General features: G+C 36.9%; 1 protein-coding gene across 2 annotated transcripts in view; it reads left to right on the forward strand.

Annotated features, from left to right (window-relative positions):
* Positions 1 to 15,309, forward strand: part of CUX1 (cut like homeobox 1) — a 317,286-nt gene that overhangs the window by 58,201 nt on the left and 243,776 nt on the right. For both annotated transcript variants that reach the window (XM_007421772.4, XM_007421774.4), the window contains exon 2: positions 8,015 to 8,125. In XM_007421772.4, the coding sequence (XP_007421834.1) occupies positions 8,015 to 8,125 (111 nt within the window). The remainder of the gene's footprint in view (positions 1 to 8,014; positions 8,126 to 15,309) is intronic.

The raw sequence follows: 15,309 nt of genomic DNA on the forward strand, positions 1-15,309 counted from the left end.
GTGGTTATTTAGCAGAGGAGACACATTTAGTTTGGCAGAGACGTACTTAAGTTAGTATTGTAGCATATTGATAGCCTGCAGGAGTAAGTGGGACATCTACGTCAGGAGGTTAGAACCTTCACTTCCCAATAATTTAATTGGAGGTGATTCTAGCCACAAGCATTTAGGTGAATGGCTATTTAAAACCCTCTTTCAAGACTGTGCTGCTAGGGTTCAGACCAGTTCTGGCAGTAGTATACGTAATATACCAAGAGTGAAATCATTCTCTGGCTGTGATTGCACAGTACACTTAACCAGGTCAATGAAATTTATAGCAAATGCATTTGTACAATAGCTAAGCCTGGTTAGCTTTTTGCTATCTTAGTATATTATGTAAACCTAGCCTATTTGGTTAGTTTATGATTCAATGTATTATGCAAACCCAGAAAAGCTTCCAAGGTCAGCATGCTGAGGAAATGCATCCTATGAGAGTAATGGATACTTAGGCAAAACACCATTTAAAGGGAGGAGATTAATGAACATTTAAGATATGTAGTAGTATGAAAATCTACAGAAGATTACCTACAGGTAGTACTAATGGTTGGTGAAAAAGCAGTATATGGAAAAATAGGATGAAATGAGATGGAAGGATGAAATGAGATGGAATGAAGTATTCTAGAAGGTGATATGACTCAGTGGAACTCTGCAGGACCACTCCTTTCTGCAACTTGGTTGCAGATCCCATTTCACTTCAAAAGATGCATTCACATATCCCAACCCCAAAAGCAAAATACTAGAAGTCCAGAGAAATAGGTATTATTCTGGTGCTGAATAGATACCACATTTGGTGCCAGGTGAACATCGTGAAAAAGGGTGTATATGGAAACAAAGCAGAAAACCTCTGCTTTCCATCACTGCCTTCTTGATTCCTGAAGTGTGTATGGAGGGGAGGTGGAGGAAGGACTCGAAGACAGACTTCTGAGGAAGATTACAATGTGGGAGATGGTGATGCTTTGGATATCTGAGTCCAAGCCAGTTAAGAGTAATCAAAGAGCAGATGTCTTGTGTCTCCTGAGAGCCCCAGTATATGCAATCCTCTGGGAAATAGTTTTGCACAAACTCAACTGCAGTGAATCCTAGCCCTGCAGAAATTGTGCTTAAGTAGCCTTTTTCTTTTGAACATTTCTGTACTGATATATTTCATCTAAATAATTATTTTAGTCCCTGTATTTTTATAGTAGTACCATTACAATTGAATCTGAAAGCACATAATAAAAATGTTAAATACAATAATAAAAACAATAAATTCAAATAATATAAAACCATTCAGTGATATGTTTGGGGTGGGGAAGAAAGTAAGAACAAAACAGAAACCATTCATCTGGCATTCATACAGAGAAGGCCTGGGGTAAAGAGAGAGGTTTTCAACAGGTGTCTAAAAGGTCTAATGGAGGCGCCTCATAAATTTCAGGGAGGAGAGCATTCCAAAATGCAGGAGTCATCAGTGAGAAGATCTTCCCATGAGTAATCACAAGATGACACTCTGTGGTTCTCAGCAAACACAGCAGGGCTATCTTTGATGATCTTAGCATCAACCAGGGCTGTAACAGCAAAGGCTGTCTTTCAGGTATCCCATTCCCAAGTTGTTTAGGGTTTTATATATCAAAAGTGGAACTGAACTTGAGTTAGTAGCTTCTTAACAATAGGTTACTTCAGTGGAGATATAAAATGTGTTCAACGGATGTCCAGCTGGCAACTTGGTTGCCAAAATGCAACTTCCAGACTGAGCACTAAGATAGCCACACTTATGGCGTGCATTGCAATAATCTAAACTTGAGGTTCTTAGCTTTCCTTTCTGTCTGTCTGTCTGTCTCCTGTAAGAGGTTAGGAATCAGGGTGTCTGTGGCTGATCCTGTCCTAAAGTCAAATCTGAACCTGCTTTGAAGAGGGGTGAGATAACCAATGTTGTCTTAAGAATTCTGTCACTGGGCCTGGGGGTCAGGAGGTGGGGGTTGAGCCTGTGCATTGGCTATGAATTGTTATAGATGGATCTGTTTTTCCCTCGGCTGCTGTATTATGTGTGGGTTTGGGTTTGTTTGTTCTGTTTTTTATATTTTTTAACATTGTTAGCCAACCAGAGTCATTAACTTGAGATGGGCAGCCATATTAAATAAATAAATAAAATTATGCTAAGCAAAACCAACTCAAGCATCTTGCCCTCAAAAGAAGTATTTGCAACAGAGTAACATTTAGTGTAATTCTCTGGGTCCAAAGAGAACTTAGGAGAAGGTGGGCTGCTGCTTTCTTCAAAAAAGGACTGATAACAATTGGCCCTTCACTGCTCTAAAGAGCTCTGCAGAAAATGCAACAGGGAATATAAATATTCTTGTGGTCTTCATTGCAGTACAGTGGGCGTGACTGTGAGCAATAATATGTCTGATTGGCCCCTTGGCAAGTCCTACAACACTTTTAGATTTTAGAGCTTCCCAGGAAACCAAAGAGAGCCATAGGCTCCTCAGTGTTGGATAGGACACTTGGATTTGATCTTGTCCCTATCCCTGTCTGTTTCTTTATTCCATAGGTGAACAAGGACCACAGCAGGATCACTAATTCTGACTTCTGGAAATTCTTCCAGTACACGAAGAATTAAGCAGATTTCATATATCTTCTATAAGTTTCATTTGTTTGTAGTCTAATGACAATGGGGTAACAGTGCCCTCCCCCCAAATATTCAAATCCTCACATCCTGAAATAGAACTGAATTGAGGGTGTGCCCTGACCTTGCCTTATGTGTTTGCCCAATGCAATTTGAGATGGACCCATTACTTTCATTGAACTGGTGGGCTTTGGTAGAACAATTTCAGAATGAATGCTGAAATCTGCACAATTACACTTGAGACCATCTTGGTCAGGAGGCTGTTTGGCAACAGGGTGGGTAGTACTGAACCTATTTTAAAAACTCTAAACTGGGAGTGAGATTCTCATCTTTTTCTGTTTAACGATTTGCCGTTTATCCATTTGTTTTTTTAAGTAAACCTAAAGAAGTTATGCTAATTCAGGAAGAAAAGTTTCAAAATCCACTGTCCAACCATATATGCATAAGATTGCAGGCAAGCTTCTCAGATCTCTCCATCAAGCAAGAGAAAGTTAAAAAAAAACAAAAACCCCGCAGCTGAAGTTGAAATATGAGATCTGTATGGAAGGAAGAGTTGCACATGGGTTAGTTTCTATTAGGTTCATTAGTTTCACTCAGAACTTTTGACAGCAATAGAAGTCTAATGGTTAATCAAATTTGGTTCCAGTTGTAGTTGAAATGCATATGCTTCTCGGTATAGTCCCTATCTTTTGATTTTTTAAAAATCAGTTTTAGTGCTTTTCAGTCTGATTTTCTTCCTGAATAATCCTCCCATATTTTAAAGTGTGGGTTGCTGGGAGCTGTATATTTTGGTCTTGTGCTTTCTAACAGATTGCTTGGTAATGTGTTGTTGAGGGCCTTATGCCTAAGTATTAGCCATATTGGTTTCTGATAAGTATGTACACACACAGACACACATGCACATTTTCTTTTTGGCTGCTTGACTCTGGGATGAATTTCAAGATTTGTTTTCCCAACTGTTAAGCATTTTGTTCTTTTTCCTTTAGTTTTTCTATTTCAACTGTATTAACTATATCAGAATTAGCTGACCTGAGTTGTTTTCTTTGTATATTCAGCAAAATGGTAGACTTTTCTGAGTGGTTTATGGTATTTAGTATGTCATTTTGTCTTGAGTTTACCTTATAAAGAAAGAGAATGGAAAGTAACCCTATTCAGGGTTAGGCTACCTCATCTTCTCCAGATGTTTGACCTGCAACTCCCACATCCATGGCCAGTAGAAAGGCTGGTTGTGGCGTATGGAAGTTGAAATCTAAGACATCAAGAGGATACCAGATTGCCTATTTCTGCCCTACTAATTCACAAAGCACTGTATGTAGAACTGGGGCTATAGGCTAACAATATGGGATGAATTTAAAATAAAGATTTCAGAAAAATTGTTTAAAATTTCAGTTCCTATGATCTTGAGGCAGAAAGCATATATTTTCATGGCATCACTTTATATAACCTGCAGGGTTTTGTTAGATTCCAAGGTTTCCCCTAGTCTTTGTGCTAGTTAACCAAAGATTAAATGGTAAAAAGTAAATGTTGGAACAAGACTTAGAATGTTTTATTCCAACAAGGTTTGGAATAAAAATTTTATGATAGCAGGGAGGTTTTGAATCAACTTGCTGTAATTAGGGATAAGATTGCAAATGTATGTTTCACATCAACTGACTTTTATCTGAAGTTCATAAAATTAAAAATCATATTAATTGGCATGTAGCTATAAAATAGCATATTTTTCTATATCCCATGAGTGTCGTCTTGGGTTTGGATGACTTGAGAGCCACCCAGCATCCATTTAGTTGTGACATCCATCTTTAATTGTACCAGAAGACATAGCCTCTGACCACTTACTTCTCCCCTGGATTTCTGAGAGGTGGCAGAAGAACAGAAACATTGCATTAGTGTACTTGTTTGGAAGCTGTATACAGCTCTGTATGTACCAGAAAATAAAATCTCTAAGGGTCCTGCTTGTTTCAGTTAATTCTCTGTAAGACTACTTACTTTACTGCCCTATATCATGCAACTCTTCAAAACTTACAAATACCATTCAAACATTTTTTTTCTCAATAGCTAAATGGATTTATTTTACCATTGCGGAAATGTAATGTTGGTGTTCTAGAAGTGTTAAGGATGTACACATCAAAACTGGGAAGAATGGATCTCAATTTTAATCAAGAGACTCATTGTTGGTGTTCCCTCTATGAAATAAATTCCTACCTTCTGCCTTAGCATTTCTATTAACTATTGTTAAAGTGTGCTTGGTTCTTTGTTTATTCTGGATTTGTAGTAAGAATTTGGTTAAGGAACTTGGGTAGGCAAGGAACTTTTTCAGCTTTGACTGTAATTAATGTTGCAAATAGTGAAGTAGTGGGAAGGAGGAATGTTGTGGGAAGAAAATGCATGAAGCCTAGTTTCTTCTGTATTTGCTCTTTTTTTGTACCCATATAAAAACTGTATGTTGTATGACTCATATATGAAGTCCCTGAGCAAAAGAAATTCTGCCTGGTTTGGGATCTTTAAACATTGTCTAATTTCATCTGAAATCTCTGCCTCTTTAGATTGGTTGATTTGAAAGCTTTTAATTTTGTTAATTTCTTTTTCTAATGGAAAGACCAGAAGTGACTTGTTGGAGCAAATGGCCCCAGCAGTTTGCTTGCATCCTGTCTCACTAGTGAGCTGTTTTTCTCACTTCTCATGAACGTCAAATTTATTCACAAAGAAAGAAAATCGATTACAGGTAAAGAAAAATCTACGGGCAAATTCTCCCCAAAGGTACATAACACAACTTCTATTGACTTCACGGAGATGCAGTGCACATACTTCAATTTAGTACTTAAATAGAGCGAACAGCAATATGATGAAAGCGTTGTATAGTGACGCAGAAATAGAAGCAAAACTGGAATGCCAATACTTGTGCTGCGTAACGGTAACATCATCCACTGGGTACATGTGGACGATAGGATGGTGACATTCTCTCAGACGTGTTTTCAGAACTGCTTTTTTGGTGCATAAACAAAGCATACCTGGAATAAGATTCAGATTAATAAATATCATTATTAGAAGATACATGGATATCTCTTGAGCAGTTTTGTTCTTGCATTTTTTTATCTGGGCTGAGGAGTGAGTGCCCATAGCTCAGATGTAAAATAGGCTTTTCTAGCCTGTGCTGAAATCATAAAATTGAATTATGATAATTATTAAAAGTTGTTATTTCATTAACTGTGTAGGTATAGTTTTATTACTTTGTTGAACACAGTGAAATTTATTGACAAATCATAACATCTAATCTCTGGTTTGGCATTTATGGATGTTGACATACAGCACATATGGAAGGTAAATGATGCTAGGTCAACATATTAGAATATATAGTGCTGGGAAGATGTTGCTTTCTCACTAGAAGAAAACATCTAGAGTTAGAGTTTTCAAACTTTTTAAAGCCAAAGGGCAGTGCCAGGCAGTCTTTTGGTAGCCAAGGAACATGCTTAACATTTTTGGGGTAGGGCAAAGAGTGCAGTTGGTGGGAATATGCAAAGGAAAAGTGGCAGCAGCATGCATATGGGAAAGGCCATGATTTTTTTTTTCAGTGATCTTCTGGAAGGGAAATTCTAAACTGCAAGTCTATTTTAGGGCTTATGTTACAATTTTCAAGTTTTTCTCACCTCAGAATTGCAATAAATTCTACCACTAATTTATGATAATGGTTACTAAAGGAGTATCTCAAGTGTATGCCAGTATACTTCACATACCTCCTAACAGTGGGGGGTGAGCAGAAGTATGTTGGCCAGCAAGGTCATCTCTAGAATAGCAGTCCTAGGTTGCTTAGAATGATGCAAGCATGCTTAAGTTGAAACGGTTTCAGTTATGGTAGCAATATAGTGGCCAAAGTGTGCCATTATATTGACTGTCCATACAATTAGCAGGGATGCTGAATGTGGCATGGGCATGACTAAAGCAGATAATCTAGTGTGCATCTCCCATGTTTTCCTAAAAAGCATTATGTGAATGCTTCACTTGACCAAAGCCATGGTTGGTAATGGAGGTCAATAGTTATGGGCCATCTGGAGATAACAATGTCATATGGAAAATTGTAATGTAATGTAAGAGGAGTAACTGATACAGAGTTTGAATTAATGGATGAAATGAAAGAAAAATAGATGTGTGTCTCTGAAACTTAACAATTAATAAAACTGGATGAAGGGAAAAGATGTAATAGACCTGAATGAAGAATGCCTCATATGATGGAATGGAGTTGATGATGTATGTTGGGAAATAAAAGTATAGACATAATCATGAATGAAAGGGCTAAAAGTTCAGGAATGGTATGGTGTCATCTCGGTAATTGTGGGTGTGTATGAACGTAGGAATCCAGAAGTTGGTATAGTTGTATCTTATGCTCTAGGGACAGTATAGCAGAACAGTTGGAAGTTTTAAGAAATATAACTGCTAATAGAAACATAGGGAGTAATATATAGTCTGTGGTGAGGAATGAATGTTCCTTGAAAGATGAAACGGCTATCTATAAGAGCATGCTTCTTCCCACTTGGTTTTATGGAAATGAGAGTTGGCTATGTCAGGAGCAAAATAAAATCAGCCAAATGTAGTAGTAGCCTGATGGTTATATACGCACTCTGCATTAAGTTGTTTACCCCAAAGCCTGAAGTGTGATGGTCAGGAAAATGTAGACGAGATTTTAAATGGAATGTGCCATTCTCTGGCTCAGAGGTGCACAGCCCATGGTTTCCTTTCAATGCTGCTTGCTTTTCTGTCTCTCTCCCCGCCCCCTGCCCCCCCCCCGATCAGTCGTGATGGGCTGATTCCCATGCAGTTGTTGAGCTCCGTAACTTCCTGTCTAATCTCTTCTTTCTTCCCGTTGGGGCTGCCAGACTGTACCAATAGACATGGGCTCTTTGGTCTGAATGAATGAATGATCATTCATTCAGTAAAAATAAAATTAGTGTATTCAGAGGAATGTTTTAGTTCTAAGAATAAATTGCGTAGAAGTAGGTTAGGAAAAATGCTTTATGATAAAAGTGAATTGGGAAGGGAACACTTTTATTGAGTCATTTCAAATTCCTGAAAAATCTGAAAAATCAAGGAACATAATACCTTTGTGTTTAGCAATCATTCATGATAGTCAAAAGACAAACTAAATAAAGTAGTTCTAGTGCAGTGCAGGAGAATGCTTGCAGCAGATGTAATTTCTCATTCTCAGCATCTAAATTTTCTTTCTTCAAAACAACAAAAAAGGAACTTTACAGAGGCCAGTTGTAACTTTTGGTGAGGGACTGGTAATGGGATATTTAAAAGTAATAATGACTTAAAAGGGGGATATAAAATACTTTCATTAATTGCTTTTTGCTTAAATTTATGCTTTATCTTTCTTTTTTGTGATAGCGAGAACTTGATACCACAGCGACAGCATTGGCTAACCGACAAGATGAAAGTGAACAATCAAGAAAGAAACTTATTGAACAAAGCCGTGAGTTCAAGAAAAACACTCCAGAAGTAAGTTGCAATACAAATTCAACAAATCTTGAGCTATTTTTCATAGCATGAAATTGACTTTTTTTAATCTGTTGAAATCAGCTGGAATGGGCTGTTCTTCCAGGTTATTTCTTAGACTTCTTCTGGTAAATGGAAGTGCGCGTGCGCTCTCTTACGCGCTCTCCCCCCTCCCCCTCCCTCTCTCTCTCTCTCTGAGAATCTTTAATTATCTGGCTTTGTACAGTAGCACTGGATTTATCAGGGTTTCTCAAAAAAATTGCACAACATCACTTTATTTGCAGAATTTCTAAAAAGAACCATCATTTCATCAAACTGATTAGAAGCACAATAAAATAGAATGTCCCTTAAATGTGGCAGTTTCATAATGTTAATGAACTTCTTCAGTTTACTGTTACTATTAAATATCTTTATATTTAAGAAAACTCTGGGCATGCTGAAATGAATATGTCAATCATTTTCAGTGTCATAATTTTTCAGTTAAGACTTCTATAATGTAAGGGAGGTTATGCTGTTGCATGAAAATATCTCAACATTTTGTGGAAGAATCCCAGAAACATTATGTTTTGAAAGAAGCATTTATACCATATTTAAATGTGCTGTATTATTATTTTTTCTTAAATGTTAATTTAAATGGTTTTGGCTATTGGAAGGCTGTCAGGATATTTTTTTATACATTATGTAAAGCTAAGTTGGCATACTTTTTTAGTTTTGCTTATTTAAACATAGGTCCAATAAACATACTAAATCCGCTTCCCACCTGGCACCTCCTCGTGTGTTGGTTTCCATCCATTCCCACTTACCATAGATAATATCCTGGTTAGTTTATGATGTCAGAAAAATAATTCCAATTCTGGAAATCTCAAATCTCTTTCTGTTTCTCTGGATGATTTCTCCATATTCATAGTACTTATATCCATTTGACATTAAGTTCTTCTCATTTGCTGCTGTTAAAAAGAGAGCATTTAAATGCAATGGATGTCTAGAATAGCTGGCTACTTTTCCGGTCCTGTGCCCAACACAAGGTGTCCAGGGTGAGTGAATATTGATAAGGAGCTGTGGCCTGTAAGAACTGTGCAAGGACAATGCCATGGGAAAGTTACTTTCTTTCATCCTCTTAATAGCACGAAATAGGATAACACAGTTTTATGGCTAGCAAATATATGTTCTTTCATGTAGTAATGCTAAGATGTTATATAGTGGGAATTGTTTTGCCATCATAACTAGAAAGATAGTTGAGGACATGGTTTTTGCAACATGAGCAAATTCCAGCTAAGCAGTTGCGCTGTTCTCTCTGTCTCTCATTTGTATGCCTTTTAGCAGGAAGTTGTGAGATCAGTATTATAATTTTGGTTGTATAAAATTCTTGCTTCTTTTCCCCACTTTTTCTGTTAGAGGAGTCTTATATAATAAGGACTGGAAATACTTTACTTGATTCTTTGGAGAGCTCTGATGTTCTTCAGATTTGGCGGTTCTAGGCTACATATAAGGCATCTTTGTGTGCCTTCCGATCTGTTTATCTGGCAAAATGTTAGATTGCAGATATATATTCTGTGGTTTGATACGGATTCTGGAAGGCTTCAAAATGGTGGGTTTTGCTCAAGTGTGTAGCTTGCCGTCAGTAAGTTTTTTCCGCCCTTAATTCCTGATCGTATGAAACAGATCTTTGTTAGACATGCTTCCAGGGGAAAATAGAATAAAAAACAATAAAAGCAACCAGAGATAAAAAGAACAAAGATAACATAAAGTGTAAAACTTTGCTTTGAGTATGGATGCTTGCCATATAATTTTTAAAAGTTAAAAAACGACATGGAGCCTGGCAAGAGCCAAGGGACGTTTTACAGGCAAATCAGTGAACATCATGTTAGCAATTGGACATTGATAAGAAGAATGGAAGAAAAATAACATATACTTGTTTAAATAATAATTAAAAAGTTATCCTGGCATTCAAATTCTGTTCTTAATATTTGAAGGTGGGGTCTTTTAGAAATTCCAGTATAACATCTTCCTTTGCTTTCCCTGTTATGAAGGCCAACTTTTCACATAAGCCTGTATAAATGATTGAGATATTTAGATCTCTTGTTCAGTAACACACAAGCTTCTTTTTGGAGAGTTTCAGTTGAGTTTTTAATGCTTAATATGTCATGGCCTTGCAGCCATCTGTCTATGATTCTTGGGATGGGCTTGACTATGTTACGATTCAAAAGGCCTAAAACAAAAATCTACTCTCCCCCCCCCCCCCTTTTAGGATTATCCAGCTCATTGTAAGTCTTAGGCTTTTCATTTGATCAGCTTCCAAGAAAATCTTATCAACTTCTTGAATTCACCTTTTTGTCTTCATGAGTTTTGTCATTTATTTATTCATTTATTTAATCAATTGATATGGCTTCCCATCTGACTAATGCGACCCTGGGCACCTAACAAAGATTAAAAAATATTTTACACACACACACCCCAGTGAAAACGTTTACATCTGTGTTCTGATGTTGTAGGTTCATTTAGGAACTAAAAATTAAATTAAAGAAATGGGAATGGTTTAAAACAACTACAGTTTGCTTGACAGTGTACTTACTGCATGCCTTGCAAAGATTAAGGCCATCACTCCAAGAGCAAGAACCGACAGGGCCATCTTGTGCTCTCTCAGGTGATTACAGGCATCACTAAGAATTTTCATTGACATAACCAAAGAAAAAATGAGTTCACCTGAAACGTTTGCAAAGTCTGGCCTTTTAATATTAATTTAATAATAAATTTCTTTTAATATTTAGCCCATAGATTGAATGAACTGTATTTGGGGAGAATTTACCTATATATAACAGCTTTGTATCTTGCTCCTTTATGAAACCATATTAAAAACATACCCAATCTTTAAAATTCTAAAAAACTGCAAAAACAAAAAAGTAAGTAAAATTCTGGAAAGTTCTGTAAAAATAAAAGTAGTACCAAGGCAAACTATGAGTGTTTAATTGTTTCCATTACACAGAGTGTAATGGAGTGGATGGCTGAAGCAAATTTAATAAATTATACTAAATTAGGGTTGAACATGATAGTATAGTATTGCCTGCTCAGACTGGCAGCAGCTCTCCAAAGATTTTAGGGAGCAGTTTTTCTCTTTGACAGCTATCCTGTCAAGGTCAATCTATAATTATAACAAATGTTTAAAGGAATAATATAATAATACTTCCTCTCCCCTCCCCCATCCAAGAACAAATTAATTATATCACCAGTTATATGTGAAAAAAAAAAGAGAAGTGGTTATTCCTGGTTCTGTTAGAAAGTGAGATACATATGGGTAATCCTAGTAAATGTGGCTACTGGTGACAGATTATAATTTTGTTTTTCAATGCCTGCAAATATGACAAGCGTTTGATAAAGTTAGTTGTACTTTGGCAATATCTCCAGCTTTACAGCAAACAGATTTAAAGCATATCTTTTTAAAAAATAGTCATTACTATTTTAAAACATAGTCACTAAGTCTCTCTGAAATTCTAAATAGAAAGGTTATTCATGCCCAGGGGAATTAAAAGAGATCATTTTGAGGATTCTACTTTTGCAGCTACCACTGAACACAAATCCTTAATAGTATTTTATAGAATGCACAATGCTGTAAATATCTTAATTTAATCGAGTCATCAGGTTGGTCCTGCACATCCCTGGCTAGGGTCATGGACATACTTTTCTATGAATAGCAGTAATAATGTGTCTTTCTTCAGCTTCCTTGAGATTCTTTATGCAGCAGGCAGTCAGCGTCTGAGGTCTTTAGAATAACTTTCATTCTTTCTTTGTATAGATTTTGCCATAGGTTAGAAATTAAGTGTCTCTTGGCTCCTAGCTTTCTGCCTGTTGCTGACCAAGATGCCAAAGAACCTTTTCAAAATCTGTTGCGAGTAAATTGGTATTTAGAAGAGCCCTAGAGCAGAGCCTCTACCCTATTCAACTGTCAGTAGCAGTTACAACACTGAAATGTGTGTGTAGACTGGGCTGTTAAACTGCTTAAGAGATGGGAAAAATAGTCCATTAGGTAAGTTCTCTTGGTAGGACTCCTAGTAAATTCCTGTTGTATGTTCTGGCTTCTAATGCTACCACGTGCATAAGGGGTTTAAGATGCCTTCAGGAACAGAAGTAGCCAATACTAGCCACCTCTGGGTTTGGTATTGGGACAGCTGCTCTAGCAGGAGAACCAACACGTGTTGAAAATAAGCTCTTGCTGGAGAAATATGGCACAGTTCTACAGTGATGATTTACTCAGATGCTTTGGTCTTACGTTGGCCATGTTAACATCACATGTATAATATGAAAAGCTGTTGCAGGCATTGAACCATTGAGGGTAAAAGAATGGTTTCTATGCCTTTAAGTTTTCTTCTGCTGATCCTTCCCCTCCAGGTTTCCCCCCCTTTATTTTGGAAAACATCTGGCACCATATTCTGTTTGAGGACTAATGTAGCGTAGTGTCAGTTGCAGAAGCCAGAGGCCACATCTCTCAATAATTTAAAACAGAAGTGAGGTAGTGATTGCTACCATAAGTATGCTTATAGCTGCTTTAATAAACCTTGTCAAAGGCAGTAGTGTTGACTTGCATCCCTTGCATTTGTTAAATATATTTTTGGCTAATGTAAGTGAAGAGTATATAGGCTAATGTAAGTGAAGAGTATATAGGCAAGTGTTTCATTAGCCATTTGAAATATTTAAATTAATCAATTGTAAATTTTACATTTGAATTGCCTCAACTGACTAGAATCATGTTTACTTCTAGTTTTGTAATATGAATAATTTGGGTATAGTAACATGTCCCCAGGAGTCAGCAAACTTGGGTATAATAACACATCCCCAATGTTTTCTAGACTAATCAAGCCCTCTTAAATAATCAGCAGCTATTGAATATCTGAGTTATCCTCCAGAAGTGGACATTGTTGCTTAAATCCATTTTCCTTTGTGTACCCCACTAAAGGAGCAAATGGATGAACGTATTTAAAGACCTATGTGTTTTGTCCTCCTCTAATATTGTTAGGGAAACCCCAATTAACACCAACATGTATGAGCAGAAGCATTCTGAAACTTGCTGCTTACATTAATATGATGAGTCATGGGTAGCCTGATGCCACTATGATGCATGGCACATGTTTGAGGAAAAGGGGAGTCTGGATAGGGAGGGAGTGTTCAATTCTCTTGCCTGTCTCTAAATCTGCCTCTAGTCAAAAGCCAACTAATAGCTTTTGTACTGGCAAAATACTTGTTCATCTGTTGGTTTTTCATGAAACTTGACTTAGAATTTAGATTACCTCTTCCCAAGTTCTCATTTACATCCTTGTTATGGAAACACCACTGTTTTTTTTTAGAAGTTCAAAAGAGAGCTTTGCTGCAGTAGATCCTTTGGCAAATCTTTGTCCCATTGTAAATAAATCACCAACCTTTTGAGGGAAATTTTATGAGTTTGCTTTGCTGTTAGTCTTTCAGTATAACTGACAAAAGATGGTATTTCTGGACAAGGCCTTGCTAAGACTGTATGTTAGATTCTGTTACATAATGACGATAGCCTGCATTTGAATTGTCTGCAGTTAGTCTCTTTAATATAATAGTTAATTACTGAATGTTCTGGCCATTACAGGATTAAGCTGCCAGAAATGTAAAAGTGTGTGTGTAGCTTTAATTAAAATAAGGCATTTTGCTTTGCCAGCTGTGCAGTTCCCGTAGATCTGCATCTAAGCATTCTTTATTAATTTTGAAAATGTGGTTGATCTTGATCATTTAGAGTCATGCAGGCATTCAGAAGAGCTGAAATTCTTCAGAGTTGCCTATAGAATAACTGCTTTAACAAATGACCGTAAGCTGCTTTGTTCTGTCTGCCAGTGAAAACATCAGAAATGAGAATTTGGAGGCTTAATGTGGACCAAGAAGCTAAAACTTTTTCTTGTCTTTTTATTTCTTCAATTGAGAGTACCAGAAGTGGAAACTGAGTTGACTCTTTCTCACTATAGTACTTTATGTTCAAAGCAGATTTACATTGCAGCTACAAATGGATAGTAAAAATGCTAGCCATTTAAATAGCTATTCATAGCAATAGCTATTTAAGGTTTTATCTGGATGCAGAATTCAGATATAGAGACCCTTCAACCTGGCAATGAGACTCAGCTTTCTGAGAAGTTTTAAGTAATAAACAGTGCCTTTGAGAGTTCAAGGACCTACCTCCAGGGAGAGCTGTTACTATAATCTGTGTGAGTGACTGTTTTTATTATATCTCTTAATCTGCTCTTCTAGGGATGGGTAATTTGGATATCTTTTTTCCCCCCACCGGGAGTGAATTCAGTGAGACCAACTTAGCTTAGCTGAAATGTCCCAGAATTATTGCCAATATAAAGGAGGCTTGCTTATTGAGTCATTCCTCTGCAGTTACCACCCGTGGGCCAGGCCATAATTGTTACTGCATACCTTTTTGGCCAAAACACTGAAGTGTAGAGCATTATACAATTGGGGCTGGGATCTGTCTGTCATATTTTCTGCTCTAAAAGTGCTTCAGAAATCCAAATGGTTATTCATAACTGTAGTGATTAATATCATCTGTATCATCCCTATCTGACAGTCTGACCATCTGACAGCTGATGTAAATTTGGTTCCCTCTCCGGCAGTACTTGCAAGTAGTTCTCCTACATGTAGCCTTGAAAGTTTTGTTGGTTTCACTATTGTTCTTCTTTCTGGCCTGGAAATACGTTTCATGGACAAAACTCCAAAGTAACAGGCAGTCTTTTAATACTCATCAGTCATTTGTTTCCTTGATGTTGGTTGTCAAATCCACCTGTAATCTAAGGTAAACCATGGAGAATAACCAGCCAGTAAGTACACTTTGAGAACAAACGGCTTCTAAATAATCTGAAAAAAGAAAAACTTGCAAGTTGGTAAAAGACAGAATAAATTTGCTCTCAAGCAGAGGTCCTTAATATTTGTAGAATTCAGATGGCCCACTGCTAACCCCCAAATTCTCTCCTAAGGAAATGGAAATTTTGAACCATGAAGTTATTTTGAATATTTTTTTTCTCCAGAAAGCTCATGATCTCACTTTCCTAAGCTTAGAACTACCTAAGATGCAGCTGCTTGATTTATATGATGGATTAAATCTTGTTTTGTTTGTAAATTCTTTCTAAAATATTTTTGTACCATAGCAATAATTTATTTAAAGCACTTTTTAATATGTA

The sequence above is a fragment of the Python bivittatus genome, unplaced genomic scaffold (genome assembly GCF_059951505.1).
Source record: "Python bivittatus isolate LINGU-HERP-01145 unplaced genomic scaffold, Pbiv_v1 ctg000690_np1212, whole genome shotgun sequence".
NCBI lineage: Eukaryota > Metazoa > Chordata > Lepidosauria > Squamata > Pythonidae > Python > Python bivittatus.